The sequence below is a fragment of the Xiphophorus hellerii genome, chromosome 7 (assembly GCF_003331165.1).
Source record: "Xiphophorus hellerii strain 12219 chromosome 7, Xiphophorus_hellerii-4.1, whole genome shotgun sequence".
In the NCBI taxonomy this organism is placed as follows: domain Eukaryota; kingdom Metazoa; phylum Chordata; class Actinopteri; order Cyprinodontiformes; family Poeciliidae; genus Xiphophorus; species Xiphophorus hellerii.
Window position 1 is genome coordinate 28342679 of NC_045678.1, and position 24320 is coordinate 28366998.

The window sequence follows — 24320 nt, forward strand, 5'->3', positions numbered from 1 at the left end:
GCTGAAGGTCTCATCATTATTTCACCAGTAGAGTCAGCAGATTTCAGCTCCTGATACCAGTAAAACCATTTATGAACCAGAATGTGCTTCACTTCTGGTTTTTCAGACAGCTGTGGGCCAGTTTATGCAGAATAATCCCAATAAAACAGCTGCTTCTGTATATTTCCTCCAGGTTGATTGAAATCTTGAAAATTAATTACTTTTTTATTGTTTATCAACTCCACTTAATAATTTTAATTTTTACTCTCAGATGATATTTTGCACTTTATTTAGGAAAAATGCACAGAAATTTGACTAAAATATACTATACAATACTAAAATATCGATACAAAGTTGATATCCGTATCAGATTTATATTTCTGATCTATACTTTAGTTTCAGATTCTATCTTGAAATGTTACTTTATTTTTGTATCATTTATTAACTCAAAATTTTTTATTTGCTCAAACATTTTTGCGTTGTTTATTTTAACAAAATGCACTCAAATCATGTTAATATGTTAAATATATCCTAGATATTTATACAATTTGTCCAAATATTTTGTGAACAATCAAACTCACTCCTTGTGTTCAGCTGAAACTTTGACTAGTCAAAAGCAGCAAATTTGGTTAAATCTGGCAGATTTGAGAATTTGTTTTTTTTAAATTATTATTCTAGAAGAACTTTTGAACAAACTTTTTGGCCGCAATTTAGCTCCATACTCCATCTTCACCCGAGGGTTCCTCGACGCGGCGGCCCGGATCGGTGCGCTTCACCCCGGCTTGTGTTCTCCGCAGTGCCCCGCTGCTGCCTACCTTCCTCCATAACTGGTTTTATTCTTTAAAAATATATTTAATCTGAACTTTAAATCTGTAGTTGATATATTAACCTAATCAATTAGATAACAGTTAAACATATTGCGGTTTTTATAGGTCAATACTAAAGAAATTCACTGATATAAACTCCCAAAGAGCTTCCTGCAGCTTGTGGTGTCTAATTTCCCTAAAAACACTTTCCAATTGAATTAAAGCAACTCAATCAGCATCCAATCGGCGGCTGCTCGTTGCAACAGGATGCGTTGGTCTCCTTATCAGGCTGCTGCTACATGGAGGTGGTGATCGGCTCGACCAGCAGCCGCAATCCGCAGCAAAGCTCCGAAAACTGATGACATTAAGTCGCGGAGGAGTGTCAGCAGTTCACACGTTTCAATCCACAGCTGGAGAAGCGTGAGTGGGTGAGAGTCCGTTCAATTAGCGGCCGGTCGCGAACAGGAGGCGTGAAAACCTTAAAACAATGTTTTCAGAGCGAATTACACTGTAAAACAGCACGTTTGAATATAAATAACTGGAATGGTGGAGATATAATGTAGAGTAGTAATCAGATACAAAGTTGATATCTGATCAACTTTGTATTCTGCGTTTCTGTTGACCAAATAATTGAGCAATTTGACATGTTGAAAACTAACTCGCCTAATAGAACAATGGAAATTTCAAAATAAAATGTTTTTAGGTGAGGTGTTTGTTTTTGGAAGCATGGAAATTAGTTAATTTCGCAAAACTGAAATGGAAACGGTTGCGTCGCCTGAGTCACATGATCAACAACCGGATGTTACTACTGTCGCAAACCACAAAGAAGAAGAGGACAGGAAGTGGTCGGAGGATGATGGTGTTACATGTTTTTAATGACTTATCTCATGAAGAAACTTATTCACATGTAATTTTAATTATGTTTCTTGTTTAATGAAAACCCTGCGAAATAATTTTTTCCCTTCATTTCTCCTTGAAAATTTTGACTCGAATTGAATTAAGTATTATCGCTTTACTCACATGTTTATAATACGAGAAAATGATTTAAAAACCTTTTTTTTCAATGATTTGAAAACCTGAATTTTCTACAAAAAGTTTAAGCCCAGAAGTTGTGATGAATGCAGTTATTTGTCTCTGTCGATAAAAACTTATTTCTGTCTCGATTTAAACTTGAATAATTTCTGCTGGAAAATACTGATCCATATCTAATCAAAAATTTTAGTAAATCTATTTACAGTAATTACATTTTATATAAACAATTTCTGCTATGGATAACGCTGCAGCCTTCATAGAAGAAGATTTAATTATAGGTTGAATTTAAGTCGTTTTGTACGTATATTGACACATTTAAGCCAACATGTCTGCTTTAGAATATGGATTCAATTCAACCTGAATGAAATGTATCCTAAATGTTACTCAAATTGTAATGTTTCATTTGTAAGTTTAAGAGATTTTAATAAAAATATGACAAAATAAGTAAATAAATCTCAGTTGTCAGGATTTTTGCAGCTTTTACACAAAGTGATTATAAAGTTTGATTTGGGTCTAAAATAATCTGATAACTTTCACTTTTCTTCAAATAATAAACTTATTCATGTCTGGATTTATATCCGAATCATTTCTGTTGCAAGATAATGACTCATAAAACTAAATAAAAACATTAACACTAATTTAAATGTTTTGTCTTATGGATGAAGCTGCAGCCTTCATGGTGGGATAACAAAAAGAAAAGTTTAAAAATAGAAGGAACCACTTTAAAGCTGCATGTGTTCTTGTGATTTCATCTTTATTTTAATTATTTGATGAGTTATAATTTTACTTTTGATGATAAAAATGTAATCTTCTCTGTTTTCTCCTGATAGTTTTTGCCGCTAGTGGGCGCTGTTGGCTTTCAAATGAACTTGACGCGGATGAACCGGCTGCACGCGTTCGGTTCGGATGAGGAGTTCGGTTCTTTGGGAATCCTGCAGGAATCCAGAAATGGGAAAATTAAAATAACCCGGATGTGTTCTGCTTTCCTCACCTGTGCAGGTATTACACTTGACTTCCCTCCATCTCTCTCTCTTTCTTTCTCTTTATCTCTCTTTTTAATATTTATGCTTCTTCTTCTTATTATTATTATTGATTAAAACAATTGTCTGGTGACGTGTCGCGTCATTAAAATGCTTTACAGTCACCCAGGAGCCGCCCGTTGACATTAGCAGGGCTCGGCTGTAATTTCTCACCCCGCCGAACCAGTTGCCGCCTCTGATTGACGGATCCGCTTCTTTTTAACTTCCACCAATCAGCGGCGGCGGTGGGCGCGGCCTGGTCGGGAGCAGCTCCGCCAAATATTCCCAGTCTGCGTCTCTCTCAGTTACTTCCCAGCCCGGCTTGAGAGCAGCAGCCGATCAGGCGACATCCTCCCTGCGTGCGGGTCGCTGTGCGGTGCGTTGCGGTGCGGGAGGACGGATCTGCGGGACTCTAATTCTCCGCCTGCGTGCTCGGCTTTCTTTCTTTTCTGTCCTTCTTTCCTCACTTTGGGAGTTTTATTTTCTTTCTTTTCGGACCTGTTTAGAATGAGAACCTCCATCCCAGCTCCTTTGGTTTCTCTCATCCACACATCCGCTCATTTTGTTCATTTCGACCATCCGACCTCATTGTTCCATTTTTGTGCTGCTGTCACCCACAGTTTGTCGCCCTCCACCTCCACCTCCAGCTCCAGCTGAACGCGGAATACCTCAGCCTGCTGCTGTTGGATGTTGGCTCTTTTTACGCAGAGGGATTTCTATTTTCTCTGAAGGATGATGGATCTCTAACGCGCTGCGCCCTGAATGAACCAACCGTGCGCTCTTCTTTTTTCTCTGGTTTTTTTTTTTTGGAGATGCTCTGATCGGAGCTTGTTGGGTCCGAATGCGCTGGATCGGGATATAATCTGAAGATCTTTTTGCTTTTCTGTTGTTGTTATTTTGTTTTCTGCGTGGACACACACGGCTGTTCCCCCTCTGAGACGGAGTGTGCACCGCATCCATCCCGGAGGCGCGCGGGCTCACCATGGGGGACTCGATGTGGAGATATTATTTTGGAGTTTTCTTCCTCGCCTTCGAACTGGACTTGTGTCGGCCGCTCATTCTGGAGTCCATCTACTGGAACACGACCAACACCAAGTAAGTGCAGCGAAATGCGCACTCATCTTTGCGCAAAGAATAATTTCAAAAAATTAACTGCAACATTTATTACCGATTTTTTCCCCTCTTCCTCCACCAAATCTGACATTTATTTTATTTTGTATTTCTTTAAAAAAATGAATCCGCTCCTCTAAAGCTTTTCACTAAAATAGTGCATTCTGGTTGAATAAATCTACAATCCCAGTGTGCGCACATTCAGCAGGGGAATATTTACGCGCAGAGAGCGGAGACGGAGCTCGATGTGCGGAGAAATGACGCGCACTTTGCGCTGCGCACTGCAGGGTGAATACATCAAATGTCGCCGCCAGAAATATCAAAAATACACACAATTTATTAAAAAATAATTCCAACTTCAGGAATGTGAATGTATTGTGTTGGAGCGTGGAGAGAACGGAGCATGTTTCTGACTGTTAGTTGAGCTCCAGCGGGCCTCTCTGCGTGTGTGTGTGTGTGTGTGTGTGTGTTGGGGTGTGTGTGTGTGTGTGTGTCGAAATGTTTTCTCAGAACAATAAGGCGGATTTCAGAAAAATTTCTGCTGGAAATGTGGCCGCAGCGATAAAGCTTTAAACAGGCCGCTGCGCTAAGTTCCGTCTCTGTGCATAAAAGTTCAACTTGGGCTCCTTTTCTGCGTAACTTCAGGAACAAATTCGGCGTTTTCCCCCCCCCCTGCCGTCAGAAATAAACGCTTTAAGTCCTCTAGTGATGCCAGAAGACGTGTCTTTCTTTTCTCTTTTCTTTTTCTGTTTTTGCTGCTGTGTGCCGCTGCTCTCTGCCGGCGGGGGCGGAGTGGGTCCCGTCTTTGTGTCCGTTTAGTCACGGCCAAAACTCCAAACTCCAAACTGCGCCTCCCTGACGGCGAGATGGACTCAGTGGCGCAAAGTGACGCGCATTTTAAGCTCCGGACTGCGCCTTTACCAGCTAGTTTTGGTTCAAATCCGCGAGTTTGAGCTGGTGAAGGTTTGAGTGACTGATCACGGATTGGTGCTAAACTGAGCTGAAAACTGCGAGTTTCTTCTCAGCAAACTGTGTTTTTTATTATTAAAATGTGAACCAGTGAGTTTAATTTCCATTCAAACTCACTCATTTACAAAATCAGACTCTTTTCAGACGAATTAAATAAAATGACACAACAAATTTGCTGAATTGAACCCTTCTGGAGTTATTTTAACACTTAAAAATGTGAAAACGACTCAGTTTTTTGCTAAACTGACTGATATAAGTCAGTTATCTGAAAATTGACTCGACTGAACTTCAGCTTTGCATGTCAAACTGCCTGGTTGTTTGAAATTAGTAGAAAAAGATTAATATATGATACAGAAACAGCAAAATAACCATTTTAACGCCATAACTGGCAGATTTTTATAAGCTTTAATACTCTGGATGGTTGATCTAGATTTTAGGGAGGAACATGAGAGGCTAGGATGATGGGAAAGAAAGAGGAAAATTTGCAAAAATTGATCAAATAGTGAAAGAAGAAGCCTTTATAACCAAACCTGGAGCTGCAGATCAGCTCTAACTTTAGGAAATCAACTGGAAACGTGATAATGTGTCCACCGTTGGAGCGTGTGAGGCCTCGGGGTGGGAGTTTTCTGGACGAGGAGCTCAGAAGTTAAAGTTAAATCTGGATTTTTGGAATCTATTTGACCTCAGTACAAAGTTTCAACTTGTTTTCAGCATCCACAGCACCAGAAACGAGTCACTTTGAATCAATTTAATCGGAACAGAGTCATTTTTTTCCCTTATGTGTCGAATTCATGAAAATCTGATTTTTCCTACAATCATCATTAAATGTATCAATTATACCAACTTCCACCATTTTCAGCCTATAAATTAAACCCTATAAAAGTCGGATTAGAGATCCAGAAATCGGAATAAATACGTAATTCTTTCATTTTGATGAGTCATAAGATTCAAATTTAAAAAAACTCATTTACTTACAGAGTTACTGTAGATAGTGACAGCTGGGGACATGGAGGAGCTCCTGTAGCAGTCTGTCTTACTGCAAATTGGAAGTAGCCTCTGACTGAAGACAATATCCGCTATCATTTCTTTTAAAGTGTGCACCGATTGCAGTTTTCTGGCCGATCACTTCAAAAAGCCGATTCCGATTTTGGCCAAAACTGATATTTTTTGTCTTAAATGTTGTTAAAAATATCAGGAAAGTTGCTGAGTTGGCAACATTAAGGTGATTATCGTTAACTACCAACTTGCAGACAGGAACAGTCAGTCAAACCTCCGATAAAATCGGCTTCATGTTTAAGTTTCGGCACTGCAAAAACATCGAATCTTATCAAGTATTTTTGGTCTAATTTAGTGCAAACATCTTAATACACTTTAAATAAGACAAAATTTACTTATAAGAAACATTTTAGCAAAATATATAAGCTTTTTAAAGTCAGTAATTTACTGGTAACGATAATATTTCACTTATAACATGAAAAAATGTCATGTTATAAGTAAATAATTTACTTCTTCATCAGTATTAAGGATTTATAGACCTTAAAAAAGGCCTCCACAGCTTCGTGGTAAGATTTGATGTTTTTGCAGTGAGCCGATCTCCCAAAGTTAAGGAGATTTTGGCTGAATTACTTTTGCATCCTTAAGTTTTTTTTCTCCTTTTTTATGTTGATTGTTTTCGGGTAAAAACAAGAATTTGTGAAAATCAGCTGAACGTAAATCGGTACAGGCCAAAAGAACCAGCAGATCGGTGCATCGGGTCGGTTAGCATTGGGTTTTTAGCGCTCTCGCTTCTAACTTTTATGGTCTAAACTTTAAATCTTGGTTCCAGCTTAATGTGTGTGTGTGTTTCTCCGTCGATCAAACCTCATTGTTGCTGGCCTTTCTTAAACGAGCCTCGTCAGAAAAACAAGAGAGTGACCCCTGCTCACATCGCCGCGCCTCCTCCAACCACTAATCCATTTTGTAGCTGGGAGGGAGAAACAAAAGAGAGCCCCGCTTTACACGGGATATGGAAAAGCAGCGCTGCCTCTCCTCCGCTGCAGTTCATTAAGAGATTACAGAGGAGCCCCAAAGGCCCTTTGTGACCGGGCAGCGGCGGGGGCACCTCAGGGGTCCTTTTCTAAACCAAGGATTTTCTTTTTTTAGTTGCATAAAAGTTGTCAGGTTTTTTTTTTTCTTTAAAAGAGGAGAATTAATCCAAGACTTTTCGTTTTTAGAGCCCAACTTTGTCTAAAAGAGAAGAAGAAGAAGTTAAACTGGGGAAGAGTTTTTTTTTTTTGTTTCTGCGTCTCTCAGGGGAAGGAGGGTAATTATGTCTGGGTCTGGATTACAGGATGAAAGGTAGAGGGGAGTAAAGACCCCGTTTCTCTCTGCAGAGACCTGCATGGATTAACCCTCACTGCAGCCGCGTTGGTCTGAATCCGTAATGAACCGCTGCAAAAACTGCAAAAACGCTGCAAAAACTGCAAAAACACAAAATCCAGCCAAGTATCTTTGGTCTCGTTTCATCTGAGCTCACAAAACTAAGATTTTTTAACTTTCTCTCGTTTTCAGTGGAAAATCTGGAACTAGTATTTTTTAATCAATTTTAAGGAAATATTGACTTTAATCAAACTCCTAAAAGTTACTTGTAAGTTTTGTCTTAGTTTGCACAAGAAACATGACCAAAAATACTTCAATTATTCATTAATATTCATGGAAAAAGTTCAACTGGCAGATTATTTCACTTAGAACATAAGAAAAACATTTTATCAGAAGTGTAACAAATATATATAAATATTTTATCAATATGAAGTAACTGTTGAGGATTATTGAAAGAAAATGTATTTCAAGTGGACTGAGATATTTGCAAAAGAAACTAGACCAAAAATACTGGGTAAGATTTTGTGTTTTTGCAGTGTGTAATGAAAGAAAGGTCCCATACACTGTAAAAACACAAAATCTAACCTAAGACTTGTGTGTAGTTTCTAGAGCAAATATCTTCGTACATTTAAAATAAGACAAAACTAACTCAAGAGTAACGTTTCTTTGAGATGTAGGAGTTTGTTTAGAGTCAATGATTCTTTAATAATGTAGTTAAACTGGCAGATCATTTCAAATATCAAAATAATATTTTCCTATGTTATAAACAGCAAGTGGAACTAATACTTTTTAATCAATATTAAGGAATTACTGACTTCTTTATCTAGCTGGGAAGTTGCTTGTAAGTTAGTTTTTGCCTTATTTCAAGTGCACTAAGATATTTGCAGTGGAAACTACATAAAAATGCTTGGTAATATTTTCTGTTTTTGCAGTGTATTCGTGTTTTTCCACCCTTAACGCAGTTTTACAAAAATAAAACCCTTAAATTCAGACCTGAGATGACGTGTTGGAGTCGTGTTCAGGAAAGTTTGATGAAGCGTTCAGAACAGGAGCTGGAAATGTGCGCACGGCGGCTCGGATGGACGCAAACATGGCGGAAAAACAGGTGAGCAGGACGAACCGGAAGCCTGACGTGCTTCGTTAAAACCTCACTGGATGTTTTTTACAGCCTGATCCGTGTTAAACCGCTCCAGGCGCTTTGATTCTGGAATATTTATGGCGGGATTGGATGAAAAAAAAGATGTTTTAGGAAGACTTTAAAGGGCCAAGCGTGCCTTGAAGCCTGTTGGTGGGCGGCGTGTGTGTGTGTGTGGGTGTGTGTGTGTGTGTTGAACACATTTACAATCATGAGAGGGAATGCTGTAATTTGTTTTCCACCCCTCCCTCCTCTCTCCGAGCGGTTTTCCGTGACCTTTTCTCTGCCTTCCTTCACTTTTATTGCTGCAGTCTGCAGCTTGCAGCCGTCCTCTCCCGTCCTCTCAGCCTCTCGTCTTCGTCCTTTTGGGACGTTTCAGGCGGTCGGGTCGTACCGTTTTTACTGGGGTTTTTTTGGCTTTTTTCCTCTGTCAGCGTTTATTGAGCGTTCTCGTTACGCAGCAGTTTGCAGATCAGGACACGGCGTGTGAGCGGAAACATTGTCCCGGTTTGGATTTCAGAAAACAGCAAGAAAAAAAAAGAAGGAAAAACAGAAATAAATAAGGAACAACACAGCCAGGATTTTACTGCAAAAGCAAAAGCTTGCTCAAAACAAGAAATTTTTCAGAGTAAAATCACATCGTTGTTTAGATTCCTTCAAATATTTTCAATCCGTCTCGTTAGTCTTTAACTACACTGCAAAAACACAAAATCTTACCAAGTATTTTTCTCTAATTTCTTGTGCAAATCTCCTAGTTCACCTAAAAAAAGTCAAAATTGAACTAAAAGTTGATGTAGGATCTTGTTTTAAGTGAATAATTCTTGAATATAATTTGAAAAGTAAATAGTTCAACTGGCAGATTATTTAAATTATAACAAGACATTTTTCTATGTTGCAAGCGCAATAATCTGCAAGTGAATCTAGTAATTTTTAAATTCTTCTCAATAATTATTGACTTAAAGCCAGATCCTATTTTGCTTCTAAGTTAGTTTTGTTTTATTTTAAGTCTACTAATATATTTGCACTAAACTCGACCAAAAATACTTGGTAAGATTTAGTGTTTTTGCAGTGCATTTAGGTTAGAGGAGCAGGAAGTGTGAAACATGGCAGTCGATACTTTGGACTGAATATCTTTTACATTTTTTATTTTATTTTATTTTTTTACAAATGTAGCTCAAAACGCTGAGAAAGCAAAGCAGACAGACAATAAATAGACTGATAATGACATGTAAACACAATGTACAAGAAACTACAAAATAGTTTATAGTTTCTTCACAAATATTTTAGTACACTTAAAATAAGACAAAACTAACATAGAAGCCATTAGAACTAATCATTATTAATCAATATTAAGGTTAATCGTCTTTCAAGATGTTGGCACTAGAAACAAGATCAAAAATCCTTGATAAGATTTTGTGTTTTTGCAGTGAACAAAGGTATTTTGCAGAATATTGGGAAAAAAAAGCAAAAGTACAAAAGGAGGAAAAGCTCAGATATCAAGACAAGATTCTGCTGCCAACATTTAGGAACCAAAACGGGGAAAACATGTTGAAAATGTTTTCTTTGGCTACAAAAGTCCTTTACATGCGATTTCTGTTTCTTATTCTTTCAAATTCTGCGGATACAATTTCACTTACATTTCACATTCTGATGTCCAAAGATAAAAACCTAAAGTTGTGTCATTTATTCATGCTGGCCTACAGTCATCATTTTATCAAAACAGTTATTTTTTAGTTCACGTCGCACCACAAAAACACAAAATCTTACAATCTACTTTCTAGTGGAAACATCTTAGTTCACTTGAAATAAGACAAAACTTACTTAAAGTAACTTCGGCAAAATATGGGAATTTTTTAAGTCAATAATTCTTGAATATATATTTAAAAAAACAAAGTATTAGTTTCACTGGCAGATTATTTCACTTCTAACATGGAAAAACATGTTGTGTTAAAAGTGAAATAATCTGCCAGTTGAACTAGAACTGGGTTGCTAGGCGACAGGCTGGGCGTGGCTGTGGTTGCTAGGTAACGGCTCAGAATAAGTGGAATATTCTGCCAGTGGAGCCAGCAGTTTTTAAAATCAATATTCAACAATTACTTACTTAAACCAGCTCTTGCATTTTGCTGAAAAGTTATTTCTAAGTTAGTTTTATCTTATTTCAAGTGAACTAATATATTTGCACTAAAACTAGGACAAAATTTCTTGGTAGGATTTTATGTTTTTGCAGTGTAAGACAAATTTTTAAAAGGTTCAGCTTCTGGTTTTCTGTTTTTATATAAAATATGAACTAAAGGATCCATTAAAAGAAGAATCAGTACATTTATTCACTGAAAGACTTTCTCGGACACTAAAAAAGTGAAATATTGATTGTTAAAAATGGTTCAAAAACTTGGTCACTTGATTTTTTTCCCATCATTTCTTTTAAATTCAATCATTTGTAGGCAGGTTTTATGGTAACAGTAGCTCAAACTGAAGTAAAAAACTCAGTAAATTCACTGTGACTCGCAGAAAATATGGAGCAAAGTACATTCCCTATCAGTTTAATAAATAGCTGCGCTTTTAAACGTCAAATTCTGTCTGATTTAGGATTTTAAGTCCCACAAATGAACCCAGATTACGACGGGTCTTCCTCCCAGGCTGGTGTCGGAGAATCTGGGAACAACCAGAGGTCCGGCAGACTGCGAGGGGAAAAATTCACGAGGGCTGATCAAGAACAATGAGCTGCTTTAGATAAGATGAGGCTGTGGTCCATTAAAGGCTTTATGTGTAGTAAAAATGTTGTGGGAGTCCGAGCGGAGACGGCAGGAGAGCGGGAACACGATCCCCCTCCGAAGCACCTGTTTGGATCAGCTGCAACGTTCTGAGAGCTTTCTGGACAACCAGCTAAAATGGCGTCACGGCGTTATAATTTACATGGGAGACGGAACGGGTTTGTCCGGCGTCCTGGACCCCCGGAACGTTTCAGACGCAGCTCAGCAGCAGAATGCCAGAAAAGTGAATTATGTTCCTGTAGTTTCTGATTTCAGGCGTTACGGACGTACAACTCCTGGAAATTCAGTCGGATCAGAACCCAAATTCCTCTAAAAAGTATTTAAATACGATCCAACAAGCTGCTGAATCAAACTCAAAACTTGTTTTTGGTAAATAAATAATGATAGTGGAATATTTTTATAATTTTGGGTCTCTTTTTGAAAAATATTTGAACAGAAGCTGAAATGATTAATCATATTAATCGTGATTAATCAGTTGTTGAAATAATCCTCAACTAATTTAGTAATAGATAAACTGTTAACTGAATAATGCAGACTGAAAATGGCACTTTGCTGAAAGAACAACTTATTTAGAGGTTATACTTCTGTAAATATTAGGACTCCTAAAACTTCGCCTCCTATTAAACACATTTTGTTTTCCAATTATTAATCTGTTAATCCAAACAATAAGCAGATAATTTCTACACTGTATTGATGTTAAATCAAGTAGAAAAGACCGAGCTTTTCATATTTTTCTAGACGTTATAAGTATTTTCTTTGCTGCTGATAATCAAGCTAAAGGGAATGTTGTTATTGCATTTCAGGTAATAAAATGTTTATTTTCTTATTTAATTATTTGTTTATTTACATTTTTATGAGTTTGTGATATTGCACAAAAAGGGCTTAAACGGTTAAATAAAAAATATACAGAATGAATCATTTTTTATCAGATCAATCGATTAATCATCAGAATAATTAGAATAATTGAAAGTTCCAGCCGTAGTTTAAGTTATTTTTAAAGTACATTGGAATTGAATAAAGTTTCACTTATGAACGTGTTAAACATGAACACAAGAATAAAATGATGAGCCAAATATTACAAAATAAAATGTTTTTTTCTATTTGTACGATAATCTTTGGTCATTTTTTAAAGGATTTCTTGCACTTATCAGTTTAAACTTTGAGATTTTTCAGACTTGCTGCCCTTTCAGGAGAAGATTTTTACTTTAGAGCCAGAAATCCCCGTGAGCCTCTCAGAAATGATAGTTGGATTAATGATCAGTTTATCCAGTATGTTGTACAAACTCCTGTTTTTTCTCTGCGGACTCCGAGTTCCAACTTGTCCTGAATGTAGGAAACGAGATTTTCAGGTGGTTTTAACAGCCGCTACACAGTTTTTCCTCTTTTTTTTTTTTTACACTTTCAGCTCTCAGATCTGTTTGTTTCAGACAGCAATTACTTCATATTTATCCCACAGACATCCAAACACAGCCTGGAGGTTTTCCCACTCCGGGAAGCTTCACATCCTATCACCACCTCCTCATTTCTGCATACCAAGAGGATTTTATTCTTTATTCCCAAACGCACTCAGAGTGTCAGCCAAGATAACCTCGCAGCACGAGCTTCTTCTTCTCACCGACTCTGAACATTGTTAGTTATTCATTAATTATTTAGGTTTGGAAAAAATAGTAGACGTCCAGAAAATTAAAGCATCCAGAAGTATCTAATTCTGTTACTCTTAGTTTGTTTTTAGATAAAATCAACATAAAAATTCCTCATGCATGAATTCTGCCTCCTCACAAGCAGGGGGCGACACCTGCCATTCAGTATCTGTTAAAATCTGTTGTAAAATCTCTTTTCTCGCTGGGTTTGAGGCTGCTGACAGAGGCGAACCTACGAGGGGGGCAGAAGGGGCCGTGACCTCCCATGAAAAAATGCTGAGCACTTCACTGGACCTGCAGAAAATCATGTTTGTTCATACTAAAGCATACAGAGGCAGTCGTCTTCTTCTGTCTAAACATAAACGTAAAAACCCAATAAATAAATACATGAATAAATACATAATATGATTTTTTCTACTGCATTTTTTGTTTTGTTTATTATGACAGAGTATCAGAAAAAAAATGACATAAACCAAGTCACAAAATTACGAGAATATCAAAATATTATGAGAAGAAACTCATACAACAACAAAGTCAAAATAAGAGAATAGTCATGGTATTATGACTTCACAGATATAATACCGACTTCATCAAGTCACAGTAGTATGACTAGTAATGCTACAAGTTTGAAGTCAAAAATAACAAACGTCAGAGATTAAGCTCAGAATAAAAAAAAAATAGAAATTTCTGATTTGGAAAATTGATACATTTGCTAGAAAACATTCTAGAAAATTTTCTACTTTTTAAACTCAGAAATGTTCTTATTTTTTCTGCAAAGTTTCTGCAATTAATCTAAAAATGCATGACTTTTTCACTTTTGAAACACAGAGTTTTTTTCCACAAAAATTGTCGACTTTTGGAGCTCAGAAATGTCCTTCTCTTCTCCGGACATTTTCTGAGACTAATGTCAAAATTTCTGAGTTTTATTTTCCAGCAAATTTTTGACCTTTAAGTCTGAGAAATCTGTCTTTTCCAAAATATTTCTGGGATTAATCTCAGTCCCAGTTTTTTGGCAGAAATGTCTCCTCTTTTTTGTCTGTCTACAATGACCCTAATACGCCGCTGCAGGAACCTCATGCTGCGCCGCATGTCGATGTTTCAATCAGACACGTAAATGGACGCTGCACACATAAAGGCGGCAGCAGCAGCAGCAGCAGCAGCAGCAGCAGCAGCAGCAGCAGCAGCCTAGAGGCCAGTTTCCACTGACCGTCCCTCTGTCCCTCCGTCCCTCCGTCTCCTTCAGACTGGTAGAGGACGATGGCAGATGGCGCTGCGAGGCGGAGACGTAGAGTCTCTCTCTCCCTTTGCCTGTGTTTCTCCCTGAGCCTGTCGCTGGATGCAGCGAGCCGCCGCTGAGCGCATCTCTGCGGGTGGCACAGGAAGAGGGAGAAACACCACGGCCTAGTTAGCTGCTGCTGTTTGTGACCCGCAGCTGCCTGAAGCAAACAAGGTGATGTTTGGAGAAGAAATGCAGCGGTTTTAGGAGCCATGATGGTTTATGCGATCATTTGGATTCTTTTGGCTAAAAAGCACCAAATGGAGGCAGCTCATATATAAATCCTCTTGCTGATACTAAAAGTTGTTTTTTCCCCATCAGCAAAGTCAAGATTTTACTCCTGAAATAATAGACTTTCTCTTTTATTCCCATGGCTTCCAGTTAGTTCACTTTTATGGAATATTCTCGGAAAAGCAAGAACTTCTGTCCCAAATATATGTGAGGGAAAGATTCAGAATAAACACAACCAACCAACCTTGAACAGTTTAGTTCTATATTGATTACATTTTTTGCACAAACACATTCTTAGATAATGAGATTTTAGCTATTTTAAGATGTCTTGTCACTTTAAATCCAGATAGGCTGCGCCCTAACGCAGCGTTACACTCGCATGTGAAAATGACTGCAAACAGATGCACTATTATACAATTATACATGTTTGAAAAGCAAAAGTAGAGCCTCCTGCACAACCAACAAGATTGCAGCAAGTCATTTCTAAATAGTAAATCATCAACAACAAAAAAAAAACACTTTTCTTTTTCAGCAGCCATTGCACAGTGGTAAAACCAGCTGACCAAATGTACTAGAGTTAACTTGGGTTGCTAGGTAACAGTTCAGTGTGACTCAACAATCATCAAACATTGACTTATTATCCAAAAAAAAAAGCTTTTTTAATCTTTGTTTTTGAATTTCAGATTCAAGAAAATGACACAAGAAAAACCTCAGCAACACGTTTTTGCAACTAATCTTCTTATCTGTTTGGAAATTGTGTTAAAAACACAATTTTCCTCAAAACATCTTATTGAAGAAAATTTATTCATCCTCCTTTTGCAAAGCATTTATGCTTTTTTTTCATTTTAACCCCCCAAATTTTTAATTAAATGTTTATTTTCCTTAAGAATGTCTGCAAGTGTTTTGATGCCTTCCATAAGGTTTATGATGTTTTGAGGTTTTACGACTAAATGTTCATCTTAAAGTCTGACACCGTATGTCTTCTGTTTCTGTGACATTTGCAGAAACCTTTTGGATTTAAACTAATTTCATTGCTGTAGCTTCATCTCCATAAATGCGGTTTATACATCAAAACGTTGGCATTTTTATCTACTTTCATTCAATTTGTTCTCCACTCCTACAGGACTTATTGTTTTCTGTCAAATCACTCCAGACTGCAGAGAGCCTACACCAAAACTCTCATTAGGATTCAGCTCTGAATTCATATTTGTTGGTATCTGCTACATGAAACGCTCCAGGCACATAAAAATGTCCATGTAAGACGACCAGAAGTTTCCACTTCCTTCTGTTAAAAAACTTTTCACAGGCACTTTACTGCTTTTAAAACAGGACACTTTGTTTGAGCCTTATACTTCTGTTTGTGCTGCTCCTCAGAAAGGGAGGGAATCTCCATAGCAACCAGCATTTTAACCTGACTCATCAGCTTTTTCTTTCTCATTTTTAACCAATCAGAGGCAGGTTCTGGTTCCTAATGCCTGAAACAGAAGGAGGTTGATGTTTGTTGGATCTTTGGCCTTTTCCGACTTTAGGTTGTTGAAAAATGTTCCAGTTTTTTCACTTAGTTTCCAAATGTTAACATAAAATCAGTTTGTTTTTCCCATCAGTGGTACTAAATAGGGTCTGTATCTGATCGTTTTCAAATCAGTAATGTCGCTTTCAATCGGACATTTATGTCAATACCGCAGAAGAAGCCGGACTGGACGTGAACAGTGGCTGAATATCATAATTATGATATTTTTTGGTTTCTTTGTATTAGCTTCCTTCATGCTGTTCTGACCTGTGCTGACATTTTTTGTTTTGTTTGCGCATGCAGGTCACGGGGTATATAAACCGTCTTATTATATTCACTTTTAGTTAGTGTGAACGACCATGCGGAAAAAAAATTATTTTCATAAAAAATAATTGGAATTGAGGACCAAGACCTGCAGTGTGAATGTAGGCTATGGCTGAAAAACGCATCACGATATAAGCGTTTCATATTGATCAATATGAAATTATTGATTCGATTTTCGTTTTAAATACCTGAAATACTGGCGAGCTGGTTCTGTGACCTTTTCTGTTTTAACCCCAGTTTTCACTACATTGTGCTGCTGTTTATTTTTAAGCAGTTGTGAAGCATTATTATTATTATTATTATTATTATTATTACTATTATTATTACTATTATTATTATTATTATTATTATTATTATTACTATTATTATTATTATTATTACTATTATTATTATTATTATTATTATTACTATTATTATTATTATTATTACTATTATTATTATTATTATTATTATTACTATTATTATTGTTATTATTATTATTATTATTATTATTATTATTATTATTATTACTATTTTGAATACACAGATGAATCCTAACTTCCCACGTACAAAAACTATAGAACACGTTAACTAAAGAAAAACCTTAAACTGCACAAGTTACTCAACAAGTTGTTGCTAGGCAACCAGAAGTTACTTTAAAAGTTGTTGCTAGGTAACCTAAGAGTGAGTGAGTTAGTTGATTCCACCGACCTTGCTTAGCTAGCTGCGAGAAAGCCTTTCCTCTGCCTAGATTTCCCAGAATGCTGTGTGGTTCTGGATTGGAGTTCAGTGAAATGATCTAAATTTTTTCACATCTATAGTCTATTGATATTGATCAGGTGCCTGTCACTTGTTTGTTATTGATTTATTGTCCAGCCCATATGTGAATGTAGCATCATATTCAGTTACGATGGTCAGCCGTCATCTAAAATGGCCGACCTTCGCCAGTCTAAACGTTACCACCCCAGTAACACCTTCCCTCCTTCTCTTCCAGATTTGTTCCGGGCCAAGGCGTGGTTTTGTACCCGCAGATCGGGGACAAGCTGGATATTGTGTGCCCGCGCGTGGACGGCGGGGTCGTCGACGGCGTGGAGTATTACAAGGTGTACATGGTGCCCAGGGAGCAGCTGGAGAGCTGCACCATCACCAAGGCCGACACGCCGCTGCTGAACTGCGTGAAGCCCGACCAGGACGTGAAGTTCACGCTGAAGTTCCAGGAGTTCAGCCCCAACCTGTGGGGGCTCGAGTTCTTCAAGGGGAAGGACTACTACATCATCTGTGAGTGTTCAGGAACGTATCCGGGTTACTAAGAGGACTAGGGCCACTGAGAAAATAATAATTACTTTTTCTTCTCAGAAATTTACTTTAATCTGACAATTCTGATTTAAATCTCAGAATTTTGACTTTTTTCCCCTGAAATTCTGATGTTTTTTTTAAACAAAATTCTGGCTTTAGTCTGAGAATTTGATCTTTAATCTCAGAAGTTTGACTATTTTTTTTCTCAAATTTCAGATTTTTTTTCTCATATTCTGTCTTTAATCTGATAAATCTCTTTACTCTAAGAAAATGAGAGTTCTGATGTTTTCAGAATTCTGACAATTTCAGAATTTTGACATTAATCTCAGAATTCTGACTTTAATTTCAGAATCCCGGTGTTATTCTCAAAACTCTCACTTTGTTGTCTCAAATTCTGTCTCTAACTTAAAAATTTAGACAATTTTTTCCCAAATTTTTACTTTAATCTCGGAATTCTGGTGCTAATGCCAAAATTCTGGCTTTATTGCCTCAAATTCAAACTTTTTTTCTCTCTATGAAATTCTGGCTTAATCTGAGAATTTTGTCTTTGACCTCAGAAATCCGACTCTTTTCATAATTCTGTTTTTCTTTGAATTCAGACTTTTTTCTCATAATTTTGCCTTCGATCTTCTGCGATCCGCAGTCAGAATTCTGATGAAACATCAGAGTTTTTAAAATTTTTCCCAGTGACCCTTGACCTTCCTCTAGATAATTCCCCCTCAGAGTCGATGTGTGTTTAGCTGGTGGCCAGCAGGTGTGTCCACTCCGCCTGGCTGATTTTCCTGCGATTTGCTAATGCCATCCTGAGAGGAAGCTCTGACGGGGTTTCTGCGCCGGCCCCCCGGTTTGAAACATGGGAGGCGGACTGAACCATCTGTGTGGCGGCGATGGGGGGCGGCTGCGTGTGCGGGGGGGGGGGGGGTTGAGCTGCAGATCGGACCATCTGCGATCCTCTGCCACCACCATCTGTGAGCTGTCACAGTGGGGAAGGCCGTATTTCTTACAGGGAAGAAAGGAGAGCGAGGCGTTTGCTTCAGACTCTGCGGTTTGATCCGCCGGCGCTGCGCGTTACCTGCACGGCGAGGCGCTTCTGAATGTCGACTTGAGAGCAAACGGAGCGGATCGGACTCTTCTTTAGGGTGATAGGAGGATGAGCAACGTCTAGCTTTACAGTTCTGGAAGTTTTTTTTGTTTTTGAAGTTTTAGTTTTGGAAAATCTCGCTTTTTTTTTTTTTACACCAATGTACTCACTGGGTTTCCGTAGTTCTGTGATGTCATCGCACCAAGGGCGGCCATCTTGTTTGACAACAGTTTGAATTCAGGTCTACAAAACAGCAAATATTAAATTTTCTACTCAAGAGTTAGGCTAAGATTGTACTCAAGTAAAAGTGGCGCTACTTCAATATATTTTTACTGAAGTAAAACGTCCAAGAAATTACTCAGCATTCGATAACGACTGAAGTACTGAGTAACTGATCAAAATATCATTTATTATTTAAAAATTACATCAGCAGATGGACCAAAACACACATGAATGTGGACATTTTGGTATTTTAAATATCAAAATAAAAATAATTCATATAAACAACATAAATACAAAATAATAAAATCAAACAGAATCAGTTCCTTTCAATTTAAAATTTATGACAAAAACGGCATGTTGATTAATTTTTAGTTAAAACATGTTTGTTCTTCGTTCTGTAAAGTTACTCGCACTAATTAGAGTATTGATTTTACTCAAGTAAACGGAGCTATACTTAATAATAAAGTTACTCAAGTCAAAGTACAGAGTAGCAGAAATACTCACAGAAGTAATAACTGAAATAAAAGTCACTTCTTGGAAAATATTTTCTGTCATTTCTTTAAAAAAAAAGAAGTCAGACAAATAAAAAAGAATAAAATTGGATCTGGTATAAATCCAGATCTTTAATTTTCTCTTGCTGCATGTTGGAAAAAAATCCCCTCCTTGCAGCTGCTGATTCGACAAGTTGGAACAAAAGGATCGGTGGGAAACATCAATTTGGATCTGAAGTAAGACGGGCTGAAAATCCAATTTTCCTGCAGATTCTCCTCTGCTGATGTTCTCAGCTCCTCGATGCTTAAAAAGGGACATGAGGAGAAGTTTCTGAGCTGAAACGCTCAGACAGGGAATGAAAACAAGTGCAGACGACAGGAAGCGTGCAGGCGTTTGGGATCAGTCTGGGTCTTAACATAAATACAAATAAACCGCACACAACCTGTTAATATTCCATGGTTTTCACCCCTTTTGTACTGATTTATTAAGAGATTATAATACAAATAAATTTGTGCTCTGGTGCAGTTTTCTATTTTACATAATTAGAGATCCACCAATCAGAGATTTTGTGGCCAATTTTTGTTCACCGTGTTAATCTCTCAGATTTGGGTACTATAAATAACGGCCTTAAGCTTTTTAAATTCATTTACTCTAAATATAGAAACTCATAGCAGCCCTGCTGGGATTGATGATAAAAACATTTTATTAGCTCTGCATTTATTTTTATTTTTCAAAATATTCTTATTAGAGCTAAACAGATTACCTTAAATATTAATTTTATTGAACATAAGCACCTATTGAGACACTTATCAATATAATATTAACAAATATTTATAAAAAAAATACACTGGTTTCTGTTTTTTTTAACAAAATTAAAAATTAAAACAGCTCTGCATTTGTATCTAAAAAAAATGTGAGTTTATATTTTAAGCTCTCCTTGAAATCTTCTATTAGCACTTAGCATTGTTAGCGTAGCAGCTATATTAGCAGCCTGAATGAGCAGCCAATATGGCTCCATGTAAAAAAGAGTCACTTTTCTAGAAGCTTCCCAAGATTTTTATGTTTCCTCTAAACATGTTACGGCTCCGAAAATAGTGAATTTTGAGTCTTTTTTTCTCCCTAATGACTTCCGCACTGAAGAGTGTTATTGTCACTGTGACCTGTATTTTAGCTTTTAGTCACGTTGATCTCTCCTCAATCTCTTCTCATTGTTTATGGAATCCTAAATCTTACATAATATGATTGATTAAAACATATGTCTACAATAATAATAAGAATAAACACTAAGAATCCCTTTTTATGATGATTAATTTGTTGCCTCTGCAACGTGATGAGTCACTTGCATGCTGCTTTTTGACTTATTTGCTTTGAAACACTTCATTAGCTGAAATATTTTGTCTGGCAGGTTGCAATGCAAGACAAAGGACCATTTTTAAAAATATATTTGAGTCCTGAACCGGCTCTTCCGGTCTCAGTTTTCTCTGCAAAACCTGTAAAGAACAACAAGTTCTACTTTGCTGGGTTTTTTAAGATTCGTGTGAACATCTGAACCAATCTAGCAAACTATTGTCAGCTATAAGACTGAGCTTATTGTGTTAGTTTAAACTTCATGAGAACTAATTTTGAATCTAAATTTATAATTGTTAAAGCTCATGACATTATAAACCAGTTAGCCTAGAGAGTAAGTCATATATTAGCTCTGTTTATTTACATCTGTTTAATGAAATTAATGCTTTTCTATTCACTCATAAACTGTGTTTTAATTTGTCTGAATTTCCAGGAAAGCCCGTCTCATCACAACTTCCAGCTTTAGCTGTAAGAAATCAAAGTAAATAGAAATTTCAGCCAATTTTAAAGCCGTAAATAAGAATGATTACCCTTTAATAAAGTTTTTATTAAAGACTCTAGATAAATCAATTGTCACTCACAGATAGAAGTTAATTCCTGTACTGTTATTTCAGAGGGAATTACACAAAAACAGTACAATCCTGAAGCTTTAATGGTTTAACTGTTTAAAGTTTAATGGGAATTGAGAGGAATTTACTTTTGATAAGAGGATCCAACAGTAAACTTTCTCTGTGCTCACACACGGCAGTCACCATGTTCTCACCTTTGGGCGAAAGGAACTTCTGGGGAAGAATAAACTGTTTTTCTATATGTCTTGATGAGCTTTTTCATCATCTTAGCTTGTGTTTTTAGAACTGACTGATGCATAATTAACAACAGAATCCCACAGTCACCATGTCCTCACCTTTGGGGGTAAATGTTGACTTATTTATAGAAGAGTCACTTCTCAGTAGAGCACTATTTAAAAATTAAATTAAAAAACACAAAAGCATTCATTGACACATAGAGACTATTTATTCCTTAAAGCGGACATCCATCACATTATTGTAAACATAAAATGCCAATGATTAAATATTTTTATTGTTTGTTCCAGAAAGGAGCAGCTAGAGATGCCAGAGCAATATAATGGGATCATAAACCTAAAAGGAAATCACAGTGAACTTCCTCTGTGCTCACACACAGCAGTCACCATGTTCTCACCTCTGGGGGTAAATGTTGACTTGTTTACAGAAAATTCACTTCTCAGCAGAGCATTTGTTTTGGAAATACTTCAGAAAGAGTAAAAAAAAAAACAGCGTCATTAAGTTCAAATTTCTCCAAAACGTTCACTTGAAAGAGAATCGTTTCATCTGTGAATCAAAATTCTTATTTTCATTGACGTAATTCCGCTGTTGGCCGGAGGGGGTGCTGTTTCCACATCTTTTGTGTTGAAAAGCAGTGACTACTGTATATCGCAGATTTTTCTATAATTAAGCTGTAATTTCTCAGCTAAAACAGACCAGCCACTGCCGCTGATGTGTGTGTGTGTGTGTGTGTTTCCGTTCTTGACAGCACCATCCAGGACCCATCAGACTGTGACAGCGCCTCAGAAAAGTTCACCGCCAGGGTTTCATTAGTCTCTTGGAGTGAGCACTCAATACGTAATTAATTAAGCGCCGTTTAATCCTCCATTTCTCCACACAATCGGCCTCACATCGCTTGTGCGGATCTGAGGCTCGACCGATTGGATTAACGTTGCCTCCTTTGAGTCGGCTGCCAACACTTCTGGGCTTTTTTTCATTTCAAATCAGCAAGCGTCGATGACGTACGGAAAGCGACGCCGTTTCCGTTTGTATGTCTCTGTTTTTTTTAAAGTGCACAATGGTGCCACAGTCGAGTGCAGACGGGGCTTGATGTGATCCTTTGCGGCAGCGTGGCCCGAAGCCGAGGGACGAGCGAGCCGGATGATTACGTGCGCCGAGGAGGAGGGAGAGAGAGAGAGAGAGGGATGAATAAAGAGGGAAAGGGGCCAGAGAGAGTGACGAAAGAGAGCTAACGAGGGTGAGGAGGGGCGAGGAAAGAGAGCTAAAGAGAGGAAGAGGAGGGCAGGAGAAGGACGAAGCTGCAGCGACAGTCAGAGGGAAATCTGATCAGTTTTCCTTGCAACAGAATCTGAGAGCTGCAGGGAATAAAATGGGCCTTTTTTTAATTAATTCACAGAATCATTTTCCATTGACCAATAAGACTTAAGCAAATTGGAATAACAAAAATAAATTTGCTGGATGGAAACAAGATGATTTTTGAAAAAACTCATATTTTTGTTCTAGAGGAAGTGTTTATTTTTTTATTATGATGAAATTATTTCACAAAACTGCAACAGAAAGCATTTTTTCACATTTCACACGATTCATTCATTCACTGCAAAAACCCCAGAATCCTGTTTTTTTTCTACATTAGCAGAATATTGACATAGTTTTGCGTATATTTGTAATGGAAACATTACAAATATGTAATGGCAATTACATATTGCAATTTCTAAATTGGCAATTTCGAAAATTGTGGTGACATTACTCCGCATCACACGAGTCACATGGTTCACAACATGATACATTACTACTGGCAGAAACCACAAAGAAGACGACAGGAAGCGGTAAAACGATGATGGCGTTTTTAATAACTTATTCACGCGTGATTTTAATTGCGTTTCTTATTTAACGGAAACATCGCAGAACTGTGACGGTTTCCTTCAACAAAGTTTCTCAGAGATTTGTAGTGGGAACTCAGCTAGGGACATTAAAATGCTTGAGTGGATGAATCAGCTACAGTCCCAGTGTGGGAAATATTCACATGCACCTTAAATTAAATAAACTCCTTTCAGTGGCGCACTAATTGGATGTTAAATTCAACCCAAATGGATTCAAACAATAGGTTCTAAGTGGGTTTTTTCCCTTTTTTTCCTGCTGATTAGAGATGGTTGTTAGGCAGCTTTGGTATTCGCGGTGACCCGGCTCTCTCGGGGGGTCGCAGGGGTCCTGAAAGGGACCGAAGGCGCCTGCTGTCACGGCCGATTACCGCGCACCGCCGTGACGGGCATTAACCAGCCTGTAACCTCCGCTCTGTGGTGATGTCCTCACGCTCTGCGTTTAGATCACCGTCCCCGAATCCATCCTGGTTCTGTCCATCAGTACGCCCCCTCTGTTCTGACCCGATCCGAAAGGCTGCCAGTACTTATTGGCCCGTCGTCGTCTTTCGGTGCTGCATTGTGCGCTGGCTGCACACAGGAACAGGGCAAGACTTTAGAAAGCAGCAGCCCAGGGCGCCAGTGTTTCGGGGGCCTCGTGGTTTTTCTTTTCTTCTTCACCGCAAAAACACAAAATCTCACCGAGTCCTTTTCATCTAGTTTCAATGCAAATATCTTATTACATTAGAACTAATTCACAAGTAACTTTTCAGCAAGATACAGGAACTTGTTTAGAGTCAATATTTTCTTAATATTGATTAAAAAAATCCATTAGCAGATTATTTCACTTACAACATTCGAAAAATATCTTGTTTTAAGTGAAGTAATCATTCAGTGGAACTAGATTGGGTTGCTAGGCAACAGGCTGGACTTGACTGGGGTTGCTAGGTAACGGCGCAGGGCTCTGCTGTTGGAATTAAGGAATTATTTACATATAACAACCTCCTATATCTTGCTGAAAAGTTATTCATAAGTTACTTTTGTCTTATTTCAAGTCTACTAAGATATTTGTACTAGAAAGTAG

The 24320-nt window shown here is 37.7% G+C and overlaps 1 protein-coding gene across 1 annotated transcript in view; it reads left to right on the forward strand.

Annotated features, from left to right (window-relative positions):
* Positions 1–3130: 3130 nt before the first annotated feature.
* efnb2a (ephrin-B2a) overlaps positions 3131–24320 on the forward strand; it is a 32056-nt gene continuing 10866 nt past the window's right edge. Inside the window, exons 1-2 of the mRNA XM_032568160.1 lie at positions 3131–3931; positions 17134–17417. Of these exons, the coding sequence (XP_032424051.1) occupies positions 3819–3931; positions 17134–17417 (397 nt within the window). The 5' untranslated portion in view covers positions 3131–3818. The remainder of the gene's footprint in view (positions 3932–17133; positions 17418–24320) is intronic.